At 45.0% G+C, this 26,140-nt stretch overlaps 2 protein-coding genes and 2 long non-coding RNA genes across 15 annotated transcripts in view; 2 read left to right on the top strand and 2 right to left on the bottom strand.

Annotated features, from left to right (window-relative positions):
• Positions 1-10,715, top strand: part of LOC119365571 — a 22,178-nt gene extending 11,463 nt beyond the window's left edge. For 4 of the 5 annotated variants that reach the window (XM_037631212.1, XM_037631215.1, XM_037631213.1 and 1 more), the window contains exons 11-18: positions 1,397-1,468; positions 2,734-2,835; positions 2,938-3,012; positions 3,148-3,270; positions 4,912-5,028; positions 5,492-5,548; positions 10,113-10,210; positions 10,298-10,715. In XM_037631212.1, the coding sequence (XP_037487109.1) occupies positions 1,397-1,468; positions 2,734-2,835; positions 2,938-3,012; positions 3,148-3,270; positions 4,912-5,028; positions 5,492-5,548; positions 10,113-10,172 (606 nt within the window). In that variant the 3' untranslated portion in view covers positions 10,173-10,210; positions 10,298-10,715. The remainder of the gene's footprint in view (positions 1-1,396; positions 1,469-2,733; positions 2,836-2,937; positions 3,013-3,147; positions 3,271-4,911; positions 5,029-5,491; positions 5,549-10,112; positions 10,211-10,297) is intronic. The other variant, XM_037631214.1, reaches the window with a different exon arrangement.
• Positions 5,848-6,987, bottom strand: LOC119365572. The gene is made up of 2 exons (XR_005175608.1): positions 6,748-6,987; positions 5,848-6,597 (listed from the first exon to the last, which is right to left on the bottom strand). It is a non-coding gene; the product is annotated as an uncharacterized LOC119365572 (long non-coding RNA).
• A 5,371-nt stretch (positions 10,716-16,086) lies between the features above and the next one.
• On the bottom strand, positions 16,087-16,741 carry LOC119368305. Its single transcript, XR_005176597.1, has 3 exons — positions 16,699-16,741; positions 16,515-16,607; positions 16,087-16,245 (listed from the first exon to the last, which is right to left on the bottom strand). It is a non-coding gene; the product is annotated as an uncharacterized LOC119368305 (long non-coding RNA).
• Positions 16,742-19,861: 3,120 nt separating this feature from the next.
• LOC119365573 (protein FAR1-RELATED SEQUENCE 5-like) lies at positions 19,862-25,257 on the top strand. Of its 8 annotated transcripts, none has more exons than XR_005175609.1 (6): positions 19,862-22,618; positions 22,720-22,850; positions 23,031-23,826; positions 23,912-24,385; positions 24,459-24,570; positions 24,832-25,257. XR_005175609.1 is itself a non-coding variant. In XM_037631217.1 (6 exons), exons 4-5 carry the CDS (start codon positions 23,300-23,302, stop codon positions 24,381-24,383), a joined length of 999 nt encoding a protein of 332 aa, XP_037487114.1. In that variant the 5' UTR covers positions 19,866-21,241; positions 22,415-22,618; positions 22,720-22,850; positions 23,031-23,299; the 3' UTR covers positions 24,384-24,385; positions 24,832-25,257. The 8 variants fall into 8 exon arrangements, 7 of the variants coding, with proteins under 7 accessions (XP_037487114.1, XP_037487115.1, XP_037487118.1 ...); XM_037631217.1 differs by lacking the exon at positions 24,459-24,570 and having other exon boundaries at positions 19,866-21,241; positions 22,415-22,618; XM_037631218.1 differs by lacking the exon at positions 24,459-24,570 and having other exon boundaries at positions 19,866-20,456; positions 22,415-22,618.
• Positions 25,258-26,140: the final 883 nt, after the last annotated feature.

Consider the following 26,140-nt stretch of genomic DNA (forward strand, 5'->3'; position numbering starts at 1 on the left):
AGTTTGTGAAAAAAATTCTCGTCTCTTTCTCTCTCCCATAAATCCTACCACCCTCTATAGCCACACCGCTCCCTCCACCTCAATCTCTGCTGCCGCAATCACCATGAGCGATCTTGTGGATCATGATCCGAGTGTCAAGTATGGTGAGCAGCAGAAGCATCGCAATGCTGTCTTCGACAATGCACAGCCCAGTATCTTCAGTTTGCTCGACACGATCAAGGTCGAGACTCGGTCATGGGCAAAGGCAGGGACGGTGGGTCTTGGCACACTACTTCCGGCGATTGCTCCTTAGGCATGTGGAGTTGTAAATTGGAGTATTAGTCCGGTCCTGGGCTTGTACAAAACGTAGTCTCTCTCTATCGATGCATCGAGATGCAAGTTTTTACGTTTTCTTGAACAAAAGATTTGTATTCCATATTTGAGGGTGTCCGCATCTATACAAGGAGACCCGGGCTGTTGAATAAAGCAGACGAGAAGTTACCCTAATTTCTTCCGTATCTTCTCTGTTCTCTAATCCAAGTGGCACCATCCTCAGTATGCAGCAATACATCCAGCCCAGCTGCACCTCCCTCTCCATGTCAATCTCTCCTAACCACGGGACACATTTTTGTTTTGTTTTGAGAAACCTCGTCGCGGGGCAGGGGGTTCCTGCATTTTATCAAGAAGAAGAGAGATGATCCCAAAAACCTGACATTCTCGGTTAATCAGAGAAAACCGAGTGAAAACCCGAAAAAAGAAAAGAGAAAAAAACAGAAAAAAGACACTAGACCTTGGGGATAGGGACAAAAGACAAATGCAACATCAAGGGACATCATCTAAGCCAGACACCAGAGCGCCAAGGCCCAAAGCAATAGGGTGAGGCTCAAGTGCAACCAAACTGACCACCGCTCGCCAGAGAGAACTCATCCATATCGAATGACGCCTCTGCCTCAACATGGGAGCATTAAGGGCTAACATTATCGTGCGGGAAACATCTTGTAAGGTCCATCTTTCACTTCCTGGCAATGCCCGCCAAAGTGCTCAACGCTGTGATCACTTGTGGTGAAAGCGGTTTTTTGTACATGATCACGGGACACCTGACATGCCACCTTTGGTTGGGATAAATTTTGGCAGTTTCAGGACAGTCATATGCTAGACTCCATCGTATTTACTCCACTTATCTTCTAGTAGCACTACCTCGCAAGCTAGTGGTTGTGTGGGTGAATTGTATGACCCTTTTTTGGAATGCAATTGTCCTATTTTCTTTATGCTGTTGAGATTGATGTGTCAGAAATAAAATTTTGAGAATAATACATGCATATAAATACTTGAAACATTGTGGAAATATTTAATTGAATTTGAAAACTGCCAATTTTGTTCTATGACATACCTGTTTACTTTTCACATGGCCTCACAGGGTGCAGCAGTATCGTTGGTTGAACTAGGTGAATATCAGAAGGCTTCAGATCTACTTGAGAAGCTAGTTAAGGTACCCTTATTTGGTGCAAGTTATATTTGCTATTTGGAGTTTTTGTCTTTTTTAGGAAATGGAAGCTTTATTACCCCAGGCCTCTTCGTCACAGATACAACCTCAATTATTACATCGTTTATTACAAAGTCACCAAAAAGTAGCCTAATCAAAGAGTCACATAGACCACACAAATCATCATCACAAATCTAATAAAAAGGTGTGACATGCCACATATATCATCACAGACTAAGAAGCCTATCACTGGGGGGCACCATTCATGTTGGAAGATGCGCTCGTACCATACTGACTGAGGGCGTGTTTTGTTTGTGTCCTGGCCTGAACCTGCCTGGCCTGAAGCCTCCCTGGAAGTCGCCTGGAGATCGTTTGGTTTATGTCCTGGAGAAAAAGGGGCTAGCCTGGCCTGGGTCATCGGGGGGATACTTAGCCTGGTGAAAAAGCTGCTGGCCTTGCTTAGCCTGGCCCAGGCAACCGAAACTGGACGCCTGGGACGACTGACCACAGCTGCCTGGGCCAAATCAAGTGATTTCTAGTACACTTGTCAGAGACTAGTACCTCATCACCTGCGTAACACATTCTCCAGGCCAGGTCCTCCGCCAAACAGCATCTACTCAGGCGTGCCTGACCAGGCGAAAATGGACAGATTGCCAGGCAGCTCCCAGGCTGCACTTTTTGCCAGGCACGATGCCCAGGGATCGAACCAAACTAGCCCCGAGTCCTTTGCATGGACTTCGTCCACTTCGGCGTGCTCCCATCGCACCCACAGCGTGCGCATATCGTGCGCCCATTCGCGTCTATAGCTCAGTCAGTTGTATAGCGAACTGTTGTAACCAAGCCATGTACTTGTATTTATACCCTGCCATTGCACATGAATAGAATTACGAAGAGTTCCTCAATTCTTCTATTTGAAGAGAACAGGGAATGTACTCCCTGGTAAGCCACTCGAGCTTCTTGGCGCCAAGCTCCATCGACTCCTTGTGTTGCACTTTCTGTAACAACGTCCAGGACCACAGCCAACTGGTAGACGAGAGCAAAACCTGCATACAAGATTGAACTCATCTTTTTGTCAAACATAACATCATTTCCACTTCCTTTTTCACAAACACAAGATCATTTCTACGTAGCCAAATGGGCCAAAAAACCGGCAGCCTGACCATAATAAGCGTAACGACTTATCTACCCCCTGCAGCCACCTCGGAAATATTTGCAGGTTCTGTCTAGCTTGTGAACTTATCTAGCAGAAATGCACATTTTACTTGATGTAGGTAATCCCCGAGAAAGCAGAAGCATACCGCTTGTTAGGTGAAGTAAAGTTTGAGCTCAAGGATTATGATGGGAGTTCTTCATCATACAGGAACTCTCTATCTGTAAGCAAGTATTGATGCACATTTATATTTATACAAAATATATGTTGTCGTTGACTAGTTATCACAATACAGGTTTTCTAACTCTAATACTTTGTGATACAGTCATCTGACAGCATTGATTTTGACGTTCTCCGTGGGCTGACAAATTCATTAGTTGCTGCTAAGAAGCCTGATCAGGTCTGTAAATAAAATTATGATCAAGACATACCTTGACATATAACTTATTTGAAGTTAAACTCTAATTTTGCCCAGTTTGTACATATCAAAATATCTGCCATATTTTCACAATTAACCGGCCTTAATTTCTGATAGGCAGTCGAAGTAATTCTGTCTTGCCGTCGCAAGTTGAGTGAAAAGCGTCAAACCAGGCAACCTGATTTGGAGGCTGCAAATGAGAATGGTGGTCAGGAGTCTCGAGATATTGATCCTATCCAAGTATGTTGTTTCTCTCATCACGGGATCAGCTGTTACTAATATTTTTGTAAATTACTTGGTTTTTAGCAGAGTTAGTGAAGCTTTCTGCTAAAAAATTTGACAGCATACATGTTGAACTGTTATTCATAATGGGATAGCTAGTGTGCTGAATACAGCCAGAGGGCGTGCTGTGAGGAATTTGATAGGCATAGACTTGGAAGGCGCAGTTCCTGGCCAAAGCCGTCAGTGTGACAAAATTCCACGCGGCTTTACCTGGGCAGGGTGCAAGGAGGCTAACATCGGCAACTTTCTGGTCAATTGGAGCTGCGTCTGCTGCCTTCTCAAGCTAGGCGACCTAGGCATCCTTGACCTCGACAGAATGGGCATGTATCTGCGCCCTACATCTACATGGCTTTGGTTCAGCAAAACTGACCCATGCAAGCCTTGGAACGGGCTTGCTACTCAAACCTCATCCTCAGAGCATGCCCTGTTCCACACCTCTAGCTACACCAAGCTGGGTAATAGTTAGTCCTGCCGTTTTTAGTCTGAATGATGTCTCGACGGACATGCGGTGTCAAAAATTGCACCTGACATCCTTGCCAAGGTCCCTAAGCATCAACCGAAGTCTGCACCATAGCACAGCGGCCCCATAACGGGACTTGGATTGACGACATCCCTGGTGGCCTTTTGCTGACAGAACTGCAACCGTTCGTGCTGCTCTGGTGGGGGTGGGCTATGGACGCAACCAACCTTTCCGATGAGCCAGATTGCCTTATCTGGCGCTGGACAGTCTGGGGTCTACTCCGCCTGATTGCTACAGGGCGACCTTTCACGGTTCCATCTGCTGTCATGCTTGGAAACTAACTTGGAAGTCTTGGGCTCCATGGAAGGTGAAATTTTTCTTCTGGCTGGCTGGTATGAACCGCTGCTGGACAGTGCAGCATCTCGCTCTCAAAGACTTGCCGCACAAACAAGCCTGCTTATTCCGTGGCCAAACCTTGGAGACAATGCAGTACCTTTTGGCCGACTGCCTGTTTTCCAGAGTGATCTGGCATGAGGTTCTCTCCTCAATTTGTGCCACCTTCGGAGGCCTTGTCCCTGGTGAAACCCTCGTTGACCAGTGGCTTGAAGCTAAGCAGAGGACATCGAAAGAGAGGCACAAGGGCCTTGCTAGGACTGTGCTCCTCACGTCCTTGATGATCTGGAAGCACAGAAACGCCTGCACCTTCGCAATGCACACCCAAATTCTCGTGTCCTCAGCAATATCATTCATGAGGGTTGTGAGTGGGTTAGAGCGGGAGCCACCCGGTTGACAGCGTGCCGGCCTGAGGGCTGGGATGTTCATCGATTTCTCGAGCAGTGTTTTCATTTCCCTTTTTGCTCTGCCCGTTTGGATGTGTAATTAACTTTGTTCCTACCTATTCAATACATCGAAATGCAAAGCTTTTGTGTTTTCTCGGAAAAAATAGTTTTTCTATATATGCCAACATGTATGTGTAATTGTGTAATTCTATCAAGTTCCTCAATTCCAAATTTCCAACCCAATCCTGGCGCGGCTACTGTAGCACTGTTTGTTAGGACAATGTACTTTGAGTTACTGATTGTTAACATGGGAGTTAGACAAAACTCAAAGTGCTCAGTTATTTTCATGTGCTATCGCAGGTTGACCTGCTTCTTGGAAAGGCCTATTCTGATTGGGGCCATATCAGTGATGCTGTTACTGTTTATGATAACTTAATCACTGAACATCCTGAAGACTTCCGTGGTTATTTGGCGAAGGTATTGATAAGATGCATACTTTGCGCTTTAGCTAGGAATTTGGAACTTTGAAGTGTGCTTTTTAGGACAACATAAAGAGTGAACATCAGCTAGGTCCTTAATTTTTCAGTAGATTCGACATGCCAATTCATTATACACAATATTAGCAAAATAAATAAGGGGGCATATCTAGCCATGGACAGGGGTGCATGGAAGTTAGCTATCCACGTGCCAGAACCATGACCAGGTTTCGAGATCTTATGGATTTCAACTCTAGCCTACCCCAACTTGTTTGGGTTTTAAAGACTTTATTGTTGTTGTTGTTGTTGGAGATATTTAGAACATACCATGATTCAGCTATTTGATTTTACCACTAAGCAAAGTCACTACTTTGAATAGTTGTGGACTCTCAATAGTCTAATCTTGACCAGTTATTTGTTTCTACTGTGAAGTGACGGTATACATTTTGATTTCACTTTCACAGGGAGCTATACTGAAGCAAAATGGCAAGGCAGGTGATGCAGAAAGAATGTTTATTCAGGTATTGTCTTCGTTTGTGATATCTCCTTTCAAGAGCATGTTTCGTTTTTGTTTGTGGCATCACATACCAACGGTTTCAATGTCTACTGGCCTCAAAATTAATTACTACAAATCAGTTATGGTACCTAATAACACCCAGAAGGATAGAGTTGAGTTGAGCACTTCACCAACACTCTAAATTGCAGAAGAGGGGATTTCCATTCCACTTATTTGGGGCTACCTCTAAGGACTGGCCAAGCTGTCTGTAGAACACTTCTCTACCTAATATAATATAATAATAATAATAATATAATAATAATATAATAATAATAATAATAATAAAGCGAATTGGGTTTCTGCCGTACGTCGTCGGCATTTTTACAGAAAAACCCCTATGATATTAAGTAATTAACCCACAGTCCAGTAAATATGTGAAAAAAAATGTTTCGTATTTCTAATCCATCCGTGGACGCGTGTGCGGTTTGCCAAAAAAAAAACCCCAGAGTCGAGCGACCGCGCCTCCCACCCCGATCTGGATCCTCCGCCTCCCCGCCGCCGGTCCGCATCATCCGCGACGCCATCCCCGCGCGCCGGCCTACCTCCTCTCCGCCGTGCCCTCCTCCCCACACCACGGCCTGCCTCCTCTTCGCCGCACGCGGTTCGCCGACAGCGAGGCCCAGGCCGCAGCGCTCCAGGCCCGCGCCGGCCGGCTGCAGCGCACGCCGCCGACCACGATCGGGCTGCTCAACACGCTCCTCGCCGCCATGGGCCACGACTGGGAGGAGGAGGACGCGCGGGAGGCGGGGCAGCGGCATAATCAGCGCGTGTTGGATCCAGCCGAGGCTGAGGAGCCCGCGAGATCCCGTGACAGGGGTCTACTCGTCGTCCTCTTGCGCGAGACGACTGAGGGACGTGGCGGCATGGGTTTGACTCCAGAGAACGGCGACAATCCGGCTGCCACCGGACGGATCCAGATGGAGGAGGGTCAGGGAGGCGCGCGGGGGAGGCCGTCGAGGTTTGGGGGCGCCGGATCCAGAGTTCGGGGTGGCGCCATGGTTGCTCGGTGAGCTCCTGCAAGGGAAAGGGAACATGAGCGGCGGGGGAGACTCTGCTATTCAACGGAGATAAGAAGAAGAAGATGAAGACGCAAACAGGTGAGTATAGATCAAGCACAGAAAAACAGAGGGATTTATTAAGAAAAAAAAAGAGAAACAAATCCACCAGCAAACCATGGAGCAACTCCAAAGAGGACACCAAGAACCGGGACAAGCATGGCGCAGCGGGGAGAGAATCTAGGCTGCAGACGCGCCTCCAGCCGGCGAGCGCCTCTTGCTAACTACTGACTACCTACAAGGGAGGCCAGAGGGAGAGGGGAGGGGAACGGAGGAAGAGGAAAGCTTGGAGAGAGACAGGCGGAGAGCACGAGGAGGAGCTGGTTCACGCTGGCTACTGCCTCTGTCGTTCTCCGTATGTGGTTATCTCACAAATATAATTTTTTTAGACCAACAAATGGAAGAATGCGTGTGCATCGCTCAAAAGTGTGCGTGCTTTTTTTTAATAAGTGCGCGTGTTTTTCTAGAAAAAGAGCCTACCGTCTGCGTAAAATGCTTGTGTTTGGGCCCAGTTCAAAAAGAAAGAAAAGAAATTTAATCTTGCAAGCCAAACAACCAACATTTTCTAAAACAACATAGTAAAAACTTATTTTTTTCAAACATTAATAAAAAGTTATATATAAACAATCACACTTCAATGCACCACTACTCTTGTTGCAATTGACAGCCTCAGAGAATTGTCGTGAAACAAACAAATCAGGCACTCTCTTAGCCCGTTTCGAACCACACTTTTTGTTCTCTGTTTAATTTGAGAAAGTGCCCAATTTTCTAAAATTTAAATGGAGTATATGTCTCACACCACAAGTAATTTTAATACGGTTCTAAAAAACAGTATTTTTCATACGTTTTCTCCGTAACGATGCATGGACATTCAGACAAAGAGATGATATATCCAATTTATTGGTTGAATGATCTAAATGTTTTAACTAATATAATTTGTATATCTTTACCTAATAATAAAGCAAATTGGATTTCTTTCGTCCGTTATGCCATTTTTCAGAAAAGTCCCTCTATTTCAGAGAATTCAACCCGCAGTCCTGTTTTAAGTTTAAACGAATCATTATTTTCGTATTTTACAGAAAAGTCCCTGTCTTTTTTTGAAATCAACCCGCCGTCCGGATTTAAGTCACCCCGAAGCGTTATTTTACATTTTTTGAAAACCTCCCTGATGTTTTAGGTAATTCATCCGGGATCATATTTAAGTCAAACAAATGTTTTTTAAAATCATCCATATCTTTTAAACCGTAACTCCGATTTGAACATGTTATATATAAAATTTGATTAGAAAAATATGTAGAATATGAATATGAGATTATTTTTACCTTTTAAGTATCTTTAAATATTGTTTTGGAATATATTTGTGTCAAACCAAATGATTTTCTAAATTATCTGTATCTTTTAAACCGTAACTTTGGTTTTAACATATTATATATGAAATTTTATTAGAAAAATGTGTGGAATCTAAATATGATGTTAATTTTACCTGTTAAATATTTTTAAAATATTGTTATGGAAGCAAACTTATAATTTATAGCGCAAGATCCGTTTTTTCATACCGGCGGCGATCCCGATTGCAAATAAACACTCCACTATAACCATATACGGAAAAGAAAACATCGATAACTACACGTGCATACCTTTGAAAAATGTTGCAAGGGAAAACAACAGATTTCTCATCGCGAGAGAGAGAGAGAGAGAGGGAAACGGAGAGAGAGAGGGAGAGGGAGGAGAGAGGGAGAGAGAGACGCCTTAGGATTAACCATATTCAACACACGTTGTTTGTTGTTTTGTGCGAACACTGAGGCCATCGCCGGCGAGGGTGAGAAAGAGGATAAGCGGCAACACAAATATGATGCCTCACAAAAATAAAGAAGATGGACCTATTGTGGTCTTGAGTGATGGTTGTTGAGTTAAGAGTGTGTGTTATGTTTTCTCTCCCGTTGCAACGCACGGGCTCTTTCGCTAGTAATAATAAAGCAAATTGGATTTCTTTCGTCCGTTAGACAATTCAACCCACAGTCTTGTTTTAAGTTAAAACGAATCGTTGTTTTCGTATTTTACACAAAAGTCTCTCTCTTTTCTTGAAATCAATCCGCTGTCCGGATTTAAGTCACACCCGAACCGTTATTTTACATTTTTCGAAACCCCCCCGATGTTTTAGGTAATTCATCCGCGGATTATATTTAAGTCAAACAAATGCTTTTTAAAATCATCCATATCTTTTAAACCGTAACTCCGATTTGAACATGTTATATATGAAATTTGATTAGAAAAATATGTAGAATATGAATATGAGATTATTTTTACCTGTTAAGTATTTTTAAATATTATTTTGAAATATATTTGAGTCAAACGAAATGATTTTCTAAATTATATGTATCTTTTAAACCGTAACTTCGATTTTAGCATATTATATATGAAATTTTATTAGAAAAATGTGTGGAATCTAAATATGATGTTAATTTTACATGTTAAATATCTTTAAAATATTTTTATGGAAGCAAACTTATAATTTATAGCGCAAGATCCGTTTTTTTCATACCGGCGGCAATCTTGATTGCAAATAAACACCCCACTGTAACCATATACGGAAAAGAAAACATCGATAACTACACGTGCATACCTCTGAAAAATGTCGCAAGGAAAACAACAGATTTCTCATCGCGAGAGTGAGAGAAAGCGAGAGAGAGAGAGAGAGAGAGAGAGAGAGAGAGAGAGAGAGAGGGAGGAGAGAGGGAGAGAGAGACGCCTTAGGATTAACCATATTCAACACACGGTTTTTGTTGTTTTGTGTGAACAACCGAGGCCATCATCGGCGAGGGTGAGAAGGAGGATAAGTGGCAACACAAATATGATGCCTCGCAAAAATAAAGGAGATGAACCTATTGTGGTCTTGAGTGATGGTTGTTGATTTAAGAGTGTGTGTTATGTTTTCTCTCCCGTTGCAACGCACAGGCTCTTTTGCTAGTCTTGCCTATGTCTGAATATGCTATTTTAGACATATATAGGTCCATCGGTGTCGATGGGTAGGCATATTACCATGCCCTTGCACCATGTATACCATATAACAGGCCCTACGGGCCTAGGTATGCAAAGCCGGTGGGGGCCCTATTCAAGCATGGCAAGCCTATCTGACTTGGAGAAGAAGTAACGGAGAGCCCCATCCAGGAAGGACTCTCAGTCTACCACCAGTCCACCACCTCTCCAGTCATACATAGAGAGGCCAAGACTTGCAAGAAGACTAAGTTTTAGAAACCCCATGACTAAGCAAGATCTACTTCGTTGTAATCAAGCCACCAAAGTTCTCAGCTGTCAATTGCAAATTAATATGCTATTTAAACATACCAGTAACAAGAAATGATTAGACACCCGCCTTGACTGACAGAGTTTTCCATCCGAGGAATATTCAAGAGAATCCAGTGTCTTCCATCTTGGGGATGCCATATGTGACTAAATTTACTCCCTTCCATGCAGGCCAAATTCTTCGCCCCAGAGGCAGCAAAGGCACTTGTTGATATTTATGCACAGAGATAGTCCACGAGAGGTAAAGGAGGAAAAAACTTTCGTTTGAGGTACAGAGATAGTCCTACTATGTTAATATCTAGGTAGTAGATTTACTGCAACAAAGGGGTCAAAATCATAGATGTATGGCATATCAGGTGGATTTCCTCACTTCACCAAACTTAAGCTGTCGTGGACTGTTAGCACTCGGTAGGACATTACAGGCGAGGGCAACAGTCCATGTTAAGCTTGTAGAAGATCAAGCAGTCCAAGTGAAGGAAGGAAAAAACCAATAGGAGAAGAGCAAGAGTTCGAACTTCAAAGGGAAGGAAAAGAGTTTGAAAAGGTTTTGGGTCAAAGTCTTAGGATACATGTATAGTTCAATTCGGTCCAAAGCTCAGTTTGTCGCTGCTATTCCCTTCATGTTCTAAAAGGACAAAAGTTCTGAAAAAGTGCTTACTCTGCTTGAGAAATACAGTACTAGTACGAGTATCTGGCTATTATGGCCACATTTCATCAAGTATGCTGTTCCTTTGAAACACCAATATGTAAAAGGGTTCAACCTAGTGAGATTTCTGTAATTCGCCACCGCCTAGTCCAGATGACAAATGGTATCGGGTCCACGTGGCAGTGATCGTATTTCATCGTGTACTTAAACCTGGGAATAGTTTGTAATCCAGACTAAACCCAGCCCAATCCATACGTGTATAAGTTCAGCAACCAAACCAGATTAGACCAAACAGCAAGGGATGCAATCCAAACCAATCCAAACTGTACATATTTTCAATCCAAACCCATCCAGACCATTCTCTATATACAGGTTGTACCCGAAGTTTCAAACCATGGGCTTGTCCAGTGTCTAATAAGAGAGGCGTCGGGCGGGCTGCATGCCTACTAATTTCCATCGCTGCCGTCCTTCAAATGCGCGACCAACGAAACATGCATGCGTGCATGTGGATTCTAAAGCTAGCCACACACTCACAAACAGATTCATCATACCTGCAACAAATGGATTCACCATGCTCACAAATGCATGACCGGAAGCCTTAGAGCAACTCCAACGGACCGACCCAAACGGACGGCGATTTTATCCATTTTTGTCCGTTTGGGTCGGCCAGGCGGACACGAACGTCCGCTTCCGCGTTTGGGTCAGCGCGTGTGTCCAACGCTGCCCTAGGTGTCGTCCTCGTCCTCCTCGGAGTCCTCCATAAGGTCGATGAGCGTCGGCGCCGGGCCAGCCCAGGGGAACGTCGTGTTCCAGAGGGCGTTCATGTCGGGCGCGGGCAGTGCCGGAGCGGGATCCGCGGCCGCGAGATGTGCCGCCGCGGTCTGGCGCGCCTCCTCCTCGGCCTCGTGTTGCTCGTCCTCGGCGTCGCACTCGAGCATCTCGAGGTACTCGCCGTGGCGGCGCTCCTCGGCCAGCCGTCGCTGCGCCAATGCTCGAGGTACGCCGCCTCCTGCGTCGGCGTCGCCCCAAACCAGACCTATGGCGCGCTGACCCACTTGCGCACTACTCCCGTCAAAAAGTAGCGCTCGATGGGGGACGGCTCCGGCTCCGGCTCCGCTTTCATAGGGGATGGCGGGGTCACCGGCGGCAGGACGCAGTCGCCCGCCGCGGAGAGGGCCATGGCCGCCTCGTATGCCGCCTCCTCTTCCTCGGCCGCCGCCGCCCTATGCTGCTCGTCCTCCTCACTCTCCCGGTAGATCGCCGCAAGGGCAACCTGGTAGGCGGCCTTGCCGCCTGGTCCTCCTCGCGGACGACGAGCGGGGGCGGTGGCACAATGCGGTCGACTTCGCGGACGCCGCATCGTCTTGCCTTCTCGTGCTCGAAGGCGAACTAGCGCGTCCAGTTGGGCGAGTCGGATGCATAGGCGGGGGCACGGCGCTGCTCCGGCGTCAGGAGCGCCCGCCGGCACCACACCTACTCCGCGTGCGCCCTAGTCGATCGCAGCGCCGCCGGCACTGGGATCCTCTCTGGATCTAGGTGCCACGTCCGCGCCGACGTATTTTTTGGGGATTGAAATATGAGATACTTGGATGCATTAGATAAATTATAAGGTGTGACCGGTCAGTCGGTCACTGCCCGCGGACGCGCACGTCTGCAGGCGTTTGAGGGGCGTAATTTAGTGTCCGCCGCTGTAGATGCTCAGCCAAACATCCCAAACACGCCTCATACGCCCGAACGGGCCATCCGGTCACAATTTTTTGACCCAGACAGGCGCCTCAAACAGGCCTTAAATGTTCGGGCTGACCGGCACTCCTCATATATAGCTCAAATATGGAGTGGATATAGGGCGCTCGAGCGCGTCCACCATGTCAGACTGACGATAGAGTAGGTTGTAACGTTTCCATGCTTTTGTGAATTTAATAATCTAGTATGAGATGTCCGGATGCAGTTATGCTAATTTGAAAAGCGTCTGATCACTGTCCGTGAATGTTTGAGGGGTCATATTTATCATATACGGTTGTAGATGCTCTAAGCCGGTACGTCGTCTAAACACAGCCCTCAGCCCGCCTCTCTGATATTTCTGGTGCACCACGCGAGACCATGGCTGGTGGTTTGAGTTCCGCCACGCCGCGGTATCCGCGGTCTGACCTGTAACTATGAGAAGACGTTGTCATTAGGTGCGAACCGTGAGGAGGAGAAGCTAGTGGCCGATTTGGTTCTCAGTCCATGGTTGAAATAGTCTGGGTAGACCTGGGAATGGTTTGGACTCAAACTTCAGTTTTGGATCAGTTTTCCTATTGGACTCTTTTGGTTTGGATAAAACAGGCTGAGTTTCTAATGTAAGTTGGTTTGACTTGGTTTTTTTTTATTATTGGTTTGGTTTGGTTCGATCTGGTCACAGACCAAACAATCCCAAACTGATCATTGTTTGGTCTGTGACTAGACCGAACCAAACCAATAATAAGAAAAACCCAAGTCAAACCAACTTACATTAGAAACTCAGCCCGTTTTATCCAAACCAAAAGAGTCCAATAGGAAAACTGATCCAAAACTGAAGTTTGAGTCCAAACCATTCCCAGGTCTATGTGTACTACTGTAGACTAGTAAGCGTGCACGTGCAACGCACGTATTATTATCAAAGTTTTAGATAGCCGTCTATAGCACCAATATAGCCTAGTATACCGGTTTGAGCAGGATGCTGCTAAATGGTATTCATGAACAATTATCCACTAAAGTTATGAGATAGTCTTTGTTTTCATGGTAATACATGTCTCATTAATAAAATAAGGATTCAGCTACAAGCCACGTACCACGTAAACACCGACATTACAAGACTGAAAAGATGGGATAATCCTGCGCAAAAAAACAGTCCCTCTCCATCAAGGAAAAGGAGACAGAAAAAGAAGGACTGATCTTGTTGTTTTTTCTGCTCTAATAAATTACCTGATAGTAAAATTCCACGATACAGACGAATTCGAGTGACCAAGATCGCACATTTGGACATGAAATGTTAGCAACTTAAAATGTACACCAGAATTACAACAAAATAGCAGGTAGCAACTCAAAAAGATTCAGATGTTTCTTCATGCACTTTCTCTTCAACTCACCCATGTCTTCTCTTTTTATACCATCAGTGCTCCGAGGAACTTGAGACTTCATAATGAGGCCTAGGCAGACGTATGCGCACCACCTAAATGAGAGAACAACAGGCCTGGAGAAGCATGAGGAGCCGATGCACCACCTTGATCGATGGTGTCAAGTGTCCTAGAAGCCTCATGACCAGTACACCGGCGATGTACGACATTCCGGACAAGCTCACAACGATGGTAAGGTAGTAAATGAGAGTCTTGAAGTATGTCATGGCTCTTTTGTGGCCATAACCTTCCCGAGCGCTAGCAGAGCGATGCAGGCAAGCGAAGCACTGGTGACGTCCATCATCTTGTTCTCCCTGTCGTTACTCTCGCGGAACGACAACCCGCAGAGCACTGGTGGAAGTAGCCCGAACACCATGTGTGAGAGCAGTGGTAGAACCATGTGGAGCCGGGCTTTCGACCACATCCAAGCTTGAGTCAGTAGTGGCCGACCTTCTCATTTGTCCTCGTTCATGGCTCCGCTGTCTCTCGGATCAGCAATCTGTTATCCACAAGAAAATGATATGTTAGTTTTTGGAGTTTTGGATGTAAGTTTTCTGTAATGGTCACTAAAATATTTTGAAAATTTAGCCACGAGAGAAGTTCGTTACATTGTGAAAAATGAGAGGAAGTCCACCAACAAAGTTGGCTATGCCCAAGATGAAAGTAACTGACATGTTTCTGGCGCCGCTTGATGTTGTTGTTTAAACAACGAAGAGGCTGGTGACTGACTCCACTAAGCCTCCATACACTGGCTTTCAGTATCCCAATCACCCCTCTGTTGTTGCCTAGGAGTAGACGGATTCACATCGACTGACAACACTACATATGTTGCTCGAGGAATCCGAGACTTTGGTCTGTCGCCCCTTCGGATGATACATGGTATAGGGAAAAATACTTGGTGATCAGATACACAAGAAAGACTTACACGGCACAAAAGATAGAGGCAGCAACTTTCACAGAATTGGTTGTCGTCGGAGATTTGTTTGTTCAGTACATGCATGTGAAACTTATCTTGATTTAACTTACTGATGACAGACATTGTGCAACTGTGGAATAATAAATCTAAAAGGAAAATAATTTGGCATGTTACCATATTTGTCACAATTGGGCTGAAAAATGAGCCGTTATCTAGGGTTCCGCGAGCATCTAAGCAAATTAAGTTACTACTATCAGACTGTATCTCTGAATAACAGTAAGTAGCTCATGATGCATGCATGCTGATCACTTAATCGGACCTACCTTTGTCACCAATTAGGTGGTGAGTTGGATCCATAATAGCTTCACCAGCAGGCATTTCATCGGTTACAACTTCAATCACGTCTTCTTGAAGATTTCTGCATGCGATGTTTCTACTCTCTGGAAACACTATTTTAGTATGGGTGTAAGGTGGATTGGCAAGTCCCTTCATAGAAATTTAATGGTGAATAAACCTGAATGTGACAGGGGATCTTAGCACACTTCAAGAATTTTCAAGCCTCTTTAGGAGCATGGTCAAGCAATATAAAATGTCTAGAAAATAATACACTTCTCCAAAATATTGCAAGATGCCTTGTTGCGGGAACTCTTGTTACAGCTTGAAGAAATAAATGTTGAAGCAGTTATGAGAGTTTTTCTGACTTGAGAAGCCCTTCAACATTAGAAGGGGCCTGGCACCATGAGGGGGCATCAAGAGGGAGTGGCCCATTTTGCAATGAATTTTTGCTACATTGCTGTCACAGGAAGAGAGAGAGAGAGAGAGAGGGAGGGAGGGAGGGAGGGAGAGGGAGAGGGAGAGAGGGAGAGGGAGGGAGAGAGAGAGAGAGAGAGAGAGAGAGAGAGAGAAAGAGAGTTAATACAAACTGACTGGAAGTAGCAAATGAGCATTACGCAAGCTCTTGCATTTTATTAGAACCTAGGTTAGCGCATAAACCGGTCGACAGTAGAGATAGTAGTGCAATCTCAATCTCTTAGATAGTAGCGCTGACAGCTGACTACTGAGATAATCCTACTTGCCACCACATCCTTATATAAGCTAGTGTTACACAAAAATGCCAAATCAGAGCTAACAAAGGGCATATTCATAGTGCAGTGCCACTTTCTACATTCCCTCGCTCATAGTCAGTAAAAGGTTTTCAACAATTGATCTTGGCTCCACTTTTACTCTAGCTTGTCATTGTCGAACAATACAAGACTTGAGCTGTAGGTGGTTCTTGCCTACTTTCACAGTATTGTACAGCTAAATGCCTAAAGCAGATGGTTCTCAATACAAAATGCAGGCAACGGTGCAAATATGATCTAATTCAGGCAAGCAGTCAGAAGATTTCCGTAGCAAATTGTACAAGTAGGAGGAAGAAACAAATAAAATGTAAATAAAGAATAGCTTACCTTCAGTACATGATTTTTCCTAAGAAGGAAGGCGAGATGAACACAATATGTATACTCAGTAGCCCGGCCTGATGAGTTAAGAACCTAACAAAAACAGCAGAAAAACACATTGGAGTCGCAAATCATCTATTGTAGGCCATGAATCCAACATTTGAATGATCTGTCGAGGATAATGACAATAACAGAAACAACATACATTAGAATCGCACACCAGAAACTGATACACAGGGCTAATTAGTTTACCCAATCCAATACACTCAAGTAATTGTAAAAAATCCTACTTGTCACATAGTAGATTCATACAACAAACTTCAGAATTTAGCACATCTCTGAAATCAGGACAAAGTCTCATAACCTAAAATCGTTTCAGTCTCATTATTCATGGATGAACACTTCTATAGCATTGACGATTAGTATAATATTGAGTACCTGTCAGATAGTAGTGTCGTAGAACAAATGGTTGTCGTCTTTCCAATCACACGTATGAGTAAATTGCTTGAGAGATACAGTATATTGCTTGCTCTGAAACAAAAGGGAAACCATATAGCATACAGTCAGTTGCTTTATCTGAAACACAAGGGAAACCAAAAAGAAATCAATCTGAAAGCTTTACTGCTTGAATAATCTTGAGAACATGAGGAGCCTTTAGTGTGAAGATCCTTCACAAGGGCCACTGAAACATACAAAGATCATCAACGCATCTAGTACCGGCGCAAAACATTCTCATATGAAATACTCTAAATCTTACATGCTGTATTTCTTCAATACAGTAATTGGTCCACTTATCAACATCAATTGTATCGAATTGGTACTTCAGATCCGGTAGATTTTCCTCATTGACTGTACTTGCTAATGCTTGAACAGGCAATGATGCAATACTGTAAGAAACCAAATGTGAGTACACCACAAATAATTATCGGTACTTGACAAATTAGCACATGTTACAGTCTTATCTTGCAGCTGCCTTAAGTATTGCAAATTTTGAACAAACAGACCTAGCTCTAAGAATTCAAAATAAAATTAAAACATCATGGAGTTAGAAAATCTTAATAGGTAGTGATGAATATAGTTCATACCTGATCAAAGTTCGCCGGCTTGGTGACTCTTCTTCAACGTGGCAGCGGCGGGTGGCGGCGGCGGCGGCCCGTGCTCACATCCGTGGGTCAGCAGAGGAGAGTGGCAGGCGGCCACGGCGGCCTGCGCTTGTGTTAGTGGGGCGGTAGAAGTGAAGTGGATGGCGGCCACGGAGACCCTCGCTGGCATCCGTGGGCAAGCAGAGGAGAACAGTAGGCGGCGACGGCGGCCCATGCCCGCGTCCATGGGGCAGCAGAGGAGAGGGGTAGGCGGCGACGGCGGCCCATGCTCGCGTCCATGGGGCAGTAGAGTAGGAGCAGATGGCGGCGACTGAAATCCGCGCTCGTGGGGCAGTAGAAGAGGAGCGGATGGCGGCGACTGAAATCCGCGCTCGTGGAGCAGTAGAAGAGGAGCGGGCAGCGGCGACGGCGATCCGCGCTCGCGCCCATCTGGCAGCAGAGGAGGAGCGGCGGGCAGCGGGTGGAGGCGTGGTGCGGCGGAGGCGGCGGAGGCTGGGCGGTTGGGGAGGTGCGGGGGCGAGGCTGCGGGAGCGGCGTGGAGGCGGCGGAGGCTAGGCGGTTGGGGAGGCGCGGGGGCGAGGCTGCGGGAGCGGCGTGGCGAGGGTCGTGGGATTCGCTTTCGTTAGCGTGGCCTAATCCCGTGGCTTGTTGTGTTAAACACGGGAAGATTATGGGCCATCAGATATTATAGATGAACGGATAAAATTGTTTGAATCTGCCCCTCTCTTTCTTTTATAGTGATAGTAGATAATCCTAACCCTGAATACCGAGGTCTTCCGGAACGAAGACATCCACAACTTTCTCACCGTGAGACTAATAATAGAGGATTAAAATCTTTGAATTACTCGGTTTAGGAAACTGAGTGGCGAGATGGCGACCTGCTCCTGGTGGCAGAACCTCTCTTTACATCCAAACATCCAGCTGCAGGCCGCGTAAAAGCCTCCTCACGCGTCACTGTCCCCCTATCGGAAAAGCTACGCCACCATCGCCCAGCGCACGATCTCTCTTCCGGTTTTGGGAAGGTTCCAGACCGGGTTTTTTTCTATTTTTTTACTTTATTTCAAATTCGTAAACATTGTTTTAAATCCTGAACATCTTTTTTTCAATGAATTCAAAAAATGTCCATCAATTTTAATAAATGATCATTGAATTTAAAATTTGTTCATTTTGTTAAATTATGTTCATCATATGAAAAAACATTCATCAAATTCAAAGAAAATTAATTAATTTTCAAAAATGTTCATCCAATTCAAAAAAATGTTCTTAGTTTGAAATTTTGTTCATAAAATTCAAAATTTGTTCATCAAATACAAAAATGTTCATAAATATTAAAAACATGTTCATCAAAATACAAAAATGATCATTTTTTAAAACCCTGATTTTTTAATGTGTGGACATTTTTTTGAATTCATGGACACTTTTTGAAATTGGGATTTTTTTTTTGAAATCCTGAACTATTTTAAAGAAACAAAAAAAGATAAAAAAGGAAACGAAAAAAACAGGGGAGCCACCCTGCACCTGGGCCGACCCAAGTTCGCGCGTGGGGGACGAGGTGGTGCGTGTAAGCGTGTTACCTCAGTTTCCACCGCATACATAGGGAATAGGAGGTTTCATGGCACCATGTCATGTGTTGGCTGAAGAAATAAAGAGTTTATTTGGTTGTCTGCATTAATTTTAGGCCTTTCTGCATCTATGGCCCGATTGTGCCTGATTGAGTAGAAATAAGCTCTTGGTCATGTTGTGCACCTCGTTTAATAGCTTGCATTGTATATATGGTCATTTGTGTGTGTGTGTGTTGTTTGGACGCCTGCATGTGCGCATTGTTATGATGAATGCACCGAGCATAGCAATGTGCATTGCTTTGATAATGCACTGACCATACCAATTACCAATGTACACCCCTTTGATCAATGTACTGATCATACACAGCGTACCAGTCTCTCTAGTCATGAACACATACTATGATCCTAGCAAACACTAGCAATTAGTCTACATGTGCACATTGCTAACCGTCCATACATCTACACATATGCACATTGCTAGCAATCAGTCCACACATGACAACCCATAAACGATGGTAAAATGTAATCTAGGCCAATCAGTTCAACAGTTGCGACTTGAATCAGTGCAAAGTCCAAGTGAATCAATGCACAATCCAATCGATCCGGACCAGCGACCGTCTAAAAAGCCCTCCCCGAAAATCAATCAAATCTGCAAAACCAGAGAAGCATCTACTTACAACATTCGCTGCCGACGGTGGAGCGGGAGCGGATGGCGTCAGAGCTGGCGTAAGAGAAGAAAACCCTCGCGGGAAGTCAAACTCCCCACCCCGCCAAGGCCAATGTGCCGGCACCCGCATCCCCCACCCAGTCCACGTACCGTCCACCAATGGGCGGTCGATACACACCGAGCGCGGCCTAGTGCATCCCTCTTCCTCCTTAGCAAGACATAAGGCTGCTTTGAGATCCGTACGGGCCAGAAAATTAATATAGGTCAGCCTATCAAAGAGACCAAAAATGCATCTCAGCACCTCTCAAAGAAAAAACAAAAAATGCATCTCAGCGCCTGGCTGGTGGTGACACGGGCTACCAAACTCGTCAAAAGCTGGGCGTGCCGTGCGTCGTGCGCGTGAGCCCCATCGGCCATCGCGGATCACATGGCCGCACTATCCGCTTCCCCTGCTCGGCTTCCCGCCTTGTCCGCTCCCCTCCGATCCCTCTCAGTCGGGAACGACTACAATAGAAAAAGGTCCACAGGTGCAAAAATAAAAAAACAAGTCTAGGCCTTCTGATCCTGGATGAACGGTCCAGATTCTAGTGGACGGATCTGAGTGCACAGGTACTTGGTTCTTTGCAGAAAACTCCCTTGCTTCTACTCGTTTTGCAGGAACATGGTTGGGCCTTCTCTTCTTCCTAAGAACAGAGCAACGCGAACCCCAATCCCCAACGTGTAGCCGCCAGCTCCAGCTTGCCGACGGTGGTGGCGGGCCAGATCCGGTGCCTAGCTGGGCGATTGCGCTCGGTGGAGGTCCAGATCCATCCACGACCGTCTTCTCGACGGCGTTTTGGCTGCCCTGGCGGACCCCCTTTGTCCGAAGCTGAGACCTTGTGCGGGCAAGTTCTCCAAGGTACTCTGCTGCGACCTCCATAGAAAACTATCATTCCATTCTTTCTCCTACCCCAATGAGCCCATTCTTCACACGTTGCCTGCATGTAACTCCGCCATCTGGGAACATCGTAGAAGAAATCTCAAGTCTTCATGTATGCTTGTCTGAAAGGTTGATACTAATTTGCATACTTGATTCTGTAGCATTTATTTAGGAAATCACTTTTGTTCAACTTTTACTGCAAACTGTGTATGTCATCTACTCCTCACAAACAAGAACACAATATTATGGACAAAATTTTACACTTAAAGAGACTTGTGCTTGGAGTTCAGACTGAAGGTGCCAAGTATTCTGCAAATATTATGTACCAAATTTCAGACTTGTGCTTGGACAGTCTGAAAGTACTCTACGGAGTAAAATTTCATACTTCCAGACTTGTGCTTCGACGGTCTGGAAGTACTTCTGGTTGTACCAAACTTCATACTTTCAGACTGACAGTCTGAAAGATAACATTCGCAAAGATGACAATCTAAAATTACTTGTGCTTGTACCAAAATTCAAACTTTCAGACTTGTGCTTGGACAGCCTGAAAGTGCCAAATTTTAGACTAACTTGGACAGTGTGAAAGCCTGAAAGTGCCGAATACTTGTGCTTCGACATGTCATCTACGACATACATATTATTAGTACTTCAAACTTCTTTGGCGTAAAGAGTACGCGCAGTACATAATATTATTTAGAAATCATTTTGGTTCAACTCTTACTGCAAACTTCAAGCACAATTCTGTAGCATATCAACTTTAATTAGGAGGACATGATATTTTGACATAGATATCTGAAAGTACTCTTGCTTTAAAATAGTGCTTGGAGCATATGTTGTATCCTCTATGATAAGATTAAAAAATTCTGGATCTTTGGAAATGATATGAACGGCAAGCATATGAACATTTTGTGAAGGTATATATTTTAGAAAAAAGTCCATTTTACTACCCTGAAAAAAGTTCGTGGTTCACATAACCCCCTGATCTTTTTTTCGGTTCCCTTACCCCCCTAAACAATCCCAAACCGGGCAAAAACCATCCTTGGCTGGTTTTGCCTATACCGGATGCTGATGTGGACACAGTCAAAGGCGGTATTTGGCCTGTGGGTGGGGCCCTCTCAGCTAGACACTCTCACTGACTATTGGGCCCGGTCAAATATGACACATGGGGCCCACATCTCGGTTGCACGGAGATTAACAAGGGACTAATTTAGCCCTAATTGCATCATTAACAGAAGGGGACCCACATGTCAATGTCTCAGACTAACCCTAGTGATGAAGGGGACCCACATGTCAATGTCTCAGATTAACAGAAGGGGACCTAAACTAATGATGCCACATCAGCGTGGTCCTGCTCCGAGGTCGCCGGCGTGGAGGGCTTCAGCGGCGGCGCATCGGCGCAGTCGTGCTCAGGCGCAGACGTGCGCAAAGGAGGCCGGGGCGACGGTCAAGGCGGCTGCGGAGGTCGTGGCCTCCCGTTGACCAGAGGCGGCCGACCAGGGGTGTGTGGATGCGGTAGCAAGGGCCGGCCATGGATGTGGAGGTGGCGGCGCTACAACGATGCAGGCGGCCCGGGGAGGCGAGGGACGACCAGATCTGAGGGTGGCGCCCCCATCTGATCTGGTTCCGACCGGATCCGGACTCCGGCGGCGGTGTGAAGATGGTACGACAGCGAGCTTGTGGCGGCGGAGTGACCTGTACCTGAGAGAGAGATACGAGGGAAGAGAGAGGGAGAGGAAAGAGAAGGGAGGAAGGAGAAGCGGGGCACTCGGGGTGGCGCCTTGGAACTCCGGCAGTCGCCGGCGTTGGTCGGAGGCGGGGCAGGGTTCGGGTGCGAGGGAGCGATGCTCGGGTAGGTAGGCGACGACAAAACGCGGTCCACCTGATGGAGGCCCACCCACAGGTCAAAACCACCATTTGACTGTTGCCACGTCAGCGCCAAGATGAGTCAAAACCATCCAGGGATTGATTTTGCCCGGTATAGGATTGTTTAGGGGGTGAAAGGAACCGAAATAAAGATCAGGGGTTATGTGAACCACCAACAGTATCTTGGAAGCTTACAGAGATTTTTATGTTTTGAGGTGATTAAGAAGTCAGATATTTGGATTTTGGAGTGAAATGCAATTTCTGCTCTGCATATGATGGATAGATCAAAGCTCGTCGACTAGTGCTACCTTCATCCTCCGCTGTTTTGTTGCTGCATCTCGAACTCAAAATGGAGGGAAGTAGTGGGACGTCGCCTTTAGGAGAGCCCACCGTTCCAGTAATCCCAAACTGTGTACCAACACTATCAGGTGAGAAGACACAGTCTAAAAAAGCACTAATATGTTGTCATTACCTAATTTTTTCGTTAATCCCTTCTTTGATGTTTTTTTTGCTGAATATTTGTTTGCAGTTGTGGAATCGGCCAATAGTGTCCAAAATCAAGATTTGAGTGATGCTACCTCATTTGCAGAAATAAATTCCCCAATGCTTCTCATTGATGATGCGAGTACACCAAAAAAGAAACAAGCCTTCTCTCAAGAGGTACCAATGCCGGTCACAGCTTGTTATACCCACTAAATAAGCATTGCATTTGGCAAATAGTAGTTGAATTTTTAGGTTGTTTGGAAATATTTTTTTTGCTTCTGACAAAAATGAGATCCCATAAGTTCATAGCATTGTCGTGTGAGGTTAATGTTACTAAACTCTGAATTGATGTTGCAGGGTTCTTTGTATAAACCCCAGTGTGATGAGGAATTGAAGCCAAAAGTGGGGATGCTATTTGATGACATTGGCTCAGTAATGGAATTTTACAAGACATATGCACACCATGTCGGATTTGGTGTACGTCTTGGACAGCAAAAGATCGTAGATAATGCGCTTCTTGTGTGCAAAAGAAGGATTTCGGCCCGAGAAAGGTATGGTTGTTGTTGATCATTCCAAGAAAAGGCAAAAGGTATGAACTTCGTGCAACATGGATACCAGCTTACTTTATGGAAATTCCCCTAGCTGGTCTTCTCAGGACAACTTCGATTTCAGAGAGCGCAAACTCATTTTTTAAGCGTTTCATTTGTCGCAAGCTTACCTTTGTTGAGTTTTGGCTAAGATTTGACACTGCTTTGAAGTGTCAGAGGCAGAATGAGTTAATTGCTGATAACACAAGTGAATACACAACAAGTGAGTTGGTGACACCATGGGAAATAGAGAGACAAGGCAGGGCGGTATTCACCCACGAGATTTTTGAATTATTTCAGGCCCAAGTGCTTGCTGCCAGAGATGATTGTGATGTTCAGGACACGGAAAATCGTGAGGGGATTAAAATCATGTTTGTGAGTGATCAATACAAAAAGATTAGAGAAGTGTCTTATGACACAATATCCATGACTGCTAAATGTTCTTGCAAGCTTTTTGAGTCCAATGGAATCATGTGCCGCCATATTATCCGAGTGTTGAGGGGTGCGAAAATAAATGAATTGCCAAGAATTTATGTTCTTAAGCGGTGGGAGAGAAATTGCAAAAGGTATATTTCTCTTCAAATAGATATTGAAGCATTTATACTTATCTGCCTTGACACACATCACATGTAATATTTTTCATATTGCTAGGGACATTATCTTCGACGGGGAAGGGAACATACTTGAAGAGAATTTAATTGACCCGGTTGACATGGCTATGAAAAGGAAGATAGCTCTCGTTAGGAACAAGCTAGAAGATCTCATTCGGAAGACTAAAGGTTCAATGGAAGGAATTGAATTCCTGCACACTAGTTTGTGCAACGCTGAGATGGCTTTAGCCCATCTCGTACCGGCTGTAGCATGCAACACACACGAAAATGAGGAGTCATTTATCGGGAGCATCATTCCAAAGCACGTTACTATCCACACACCTACTGATATCAATGCAAGGGGCACTTGCTCTAGAATAAAGGGACACAGGGATGCTGTGAGGAGTGGGTCAAGTGAGAAGAAAAGAAGGCCTGGAATCCATCAAAAAGTCGCACGCAAATGTAGCATTTGCAAGGAAGTGGTGTTCCATGATGCAAGGACATGTTCTAAGAAACAAATGACACAACAATAGAGGTTTGTACTTCTTGCTTTTGAAGACTACCTGTTCTTTTAGTTGCTGAAATTCGTCACTTGCCTTCATCAACAGAGGTAGATGAAAGTTATGTGAGAGCATATCATCATGTGAAACAAATTGCACAACTGAAGAATCTTCATATTTTCAAAAGAAAAATAACCATTTTGTGGTTCACTGGTTATAGGTAATATTGTTCTTCTCGAACTTATGACTACTCCTGAGTGATTAAACTGTCCAGTGGCTTTCTCTATCTAGCATAGTCGCATTTAGGTTGCGTTTTGCAATGAATTTGTCTCTAATTTTCCTTCCATGTGGTTTGTGCAGCAAACAATCAAATGGTATTGTTGATGCATATTCATTTCATTAGATAACGATGATTAAAAAAATCGTGAACCACATGCATGACACTTGCATGGACCTGTGCTAACTGAATCTCGTTTGCTAGGTCTGACTTCTCCGAGCACAAGAAGATTGATAAGCAAGAGGCACTAGTACTGGAGGCAAAAGGCAGTAGCTTTTCTGTTGTGTACCAAACAGAGCAAACTTGATGCAAATTCTGACGGCAAGCTTGTTCAGCAGACAGCGGTGCTTACTTTAGTCCTGCATACTTTGTGTTGTCTGTGATGTACCAAAAATGGTCCTCTCCATGTTATGTACTCCCTCCGTTCGAAATTACTTGTCGCGAAAATGAATGTATGTAGACGTATTTTAGTTCTAGATACATTCATTTCCGAGACAAGTAATTTCGAACGGAGGGAGTAACACTTTATATGCATGTGTGTCGTCTCTATTCTGTTCTGTTCTGTCTGGGATCGTGCAATTTAAAATGTATGTGTAGTTATGGTTTAAAGTGGATGGATTAATTTTCTCATGTCTCAGAAATTTGTGATGTTCCCATACATTTTAGTGACGAACATGTTTGGATTTCTTACATGATTCTGAATGTAGCAGAAGCTACTAATGAAATGAAATATATATCAAATTTCGTACAGTACATATGCAATTTTTTCTGGACCGGTACAGATTTGAGAAATTGTCTTATTTATGAGGGACAGAATGTTTGATATATCAGAAATTTGGGGTGGTTATTGCAAAAGTTACCTTCCATATGTAAATACTAGTAGGGGTTTTTGAAGAAATGTACACTTACAACCCTCCCACTCAATCTGTACCAATCATCTTCGATCCGATGGCCATGGTTCGTTTTTCTATTCTTTCACCGTACACCCTTTTTCTAGTCGCTCCCCCACTATGTAGCGAGATCGCGCCCAACGCCGTGAGACAAGCCACAATTTCTGGTGGCGTTCGATCCCGCTGGCTGCCTCGTGCCGCCGCGCCACCACGGGACCGCGGTCTGCTTCTTGCGTGCGTGCGTCGTCACCGTACGTGACCTGCTGACGCGGGACGGATCGGATTCCGATCCGGTGCTAGTACCTACCTGCGCTGCGTCCGGCGTAAATGCCGATTGGCCGGATCGCCCGTGTGTCTGCAAGTTGTTGGGCCATGCCCGTGGCGTTCCTCTCGCGTCCCCGTCAACTTCGAGCCTTCCAGTACTCCCGTGCATGCACGCACGAGGTGATGGGGTTGGTGTTTACTTCGCTGTGCGATGTGATGTCTGTTTGTCATATTTGTCCTCCCTGTTTGTGGTGTTTTCCTGTTGCAAAAAAGTAAGGGGAAATAATCCTGCGCAAACAATTCTCAAATAATGAAAATACAAATTTTTAAAAAACAAAGTCGAAATATAATTCACATTT

Source organism: Triticum dicoccoides, chromosome 2B (assembly GCF_002162155.2).
Source record: "Triticum dicoccoides isolate Atlit2015 ecotype Zavitan chromosome 2B, WEW_v2.0, whole genome shotgun sequence".
Taxonomy (NCBI): Eukaryota; Viridiplantae; Streptophyta; class Magnoliopsida; order Poales; family Poaceae; genus Triticum; species Triticum dicoccoides.

Coding starts and splice junctions, on each gene's coding strand:
- LOC119365573 (XM_037631223.1), top strand. CDS start 23,300: ATGGAAATTCCCCTAGCTGGTCTTCTCAGGACAACTTCGATTTCAGAG. Junction 23,827..23,911: donor TGGGAGAGAAATTGCAAAAG/GTATATTTCTCT, acceptor TCATATTGCTAG/GGACATTATCTTCGACGGGG.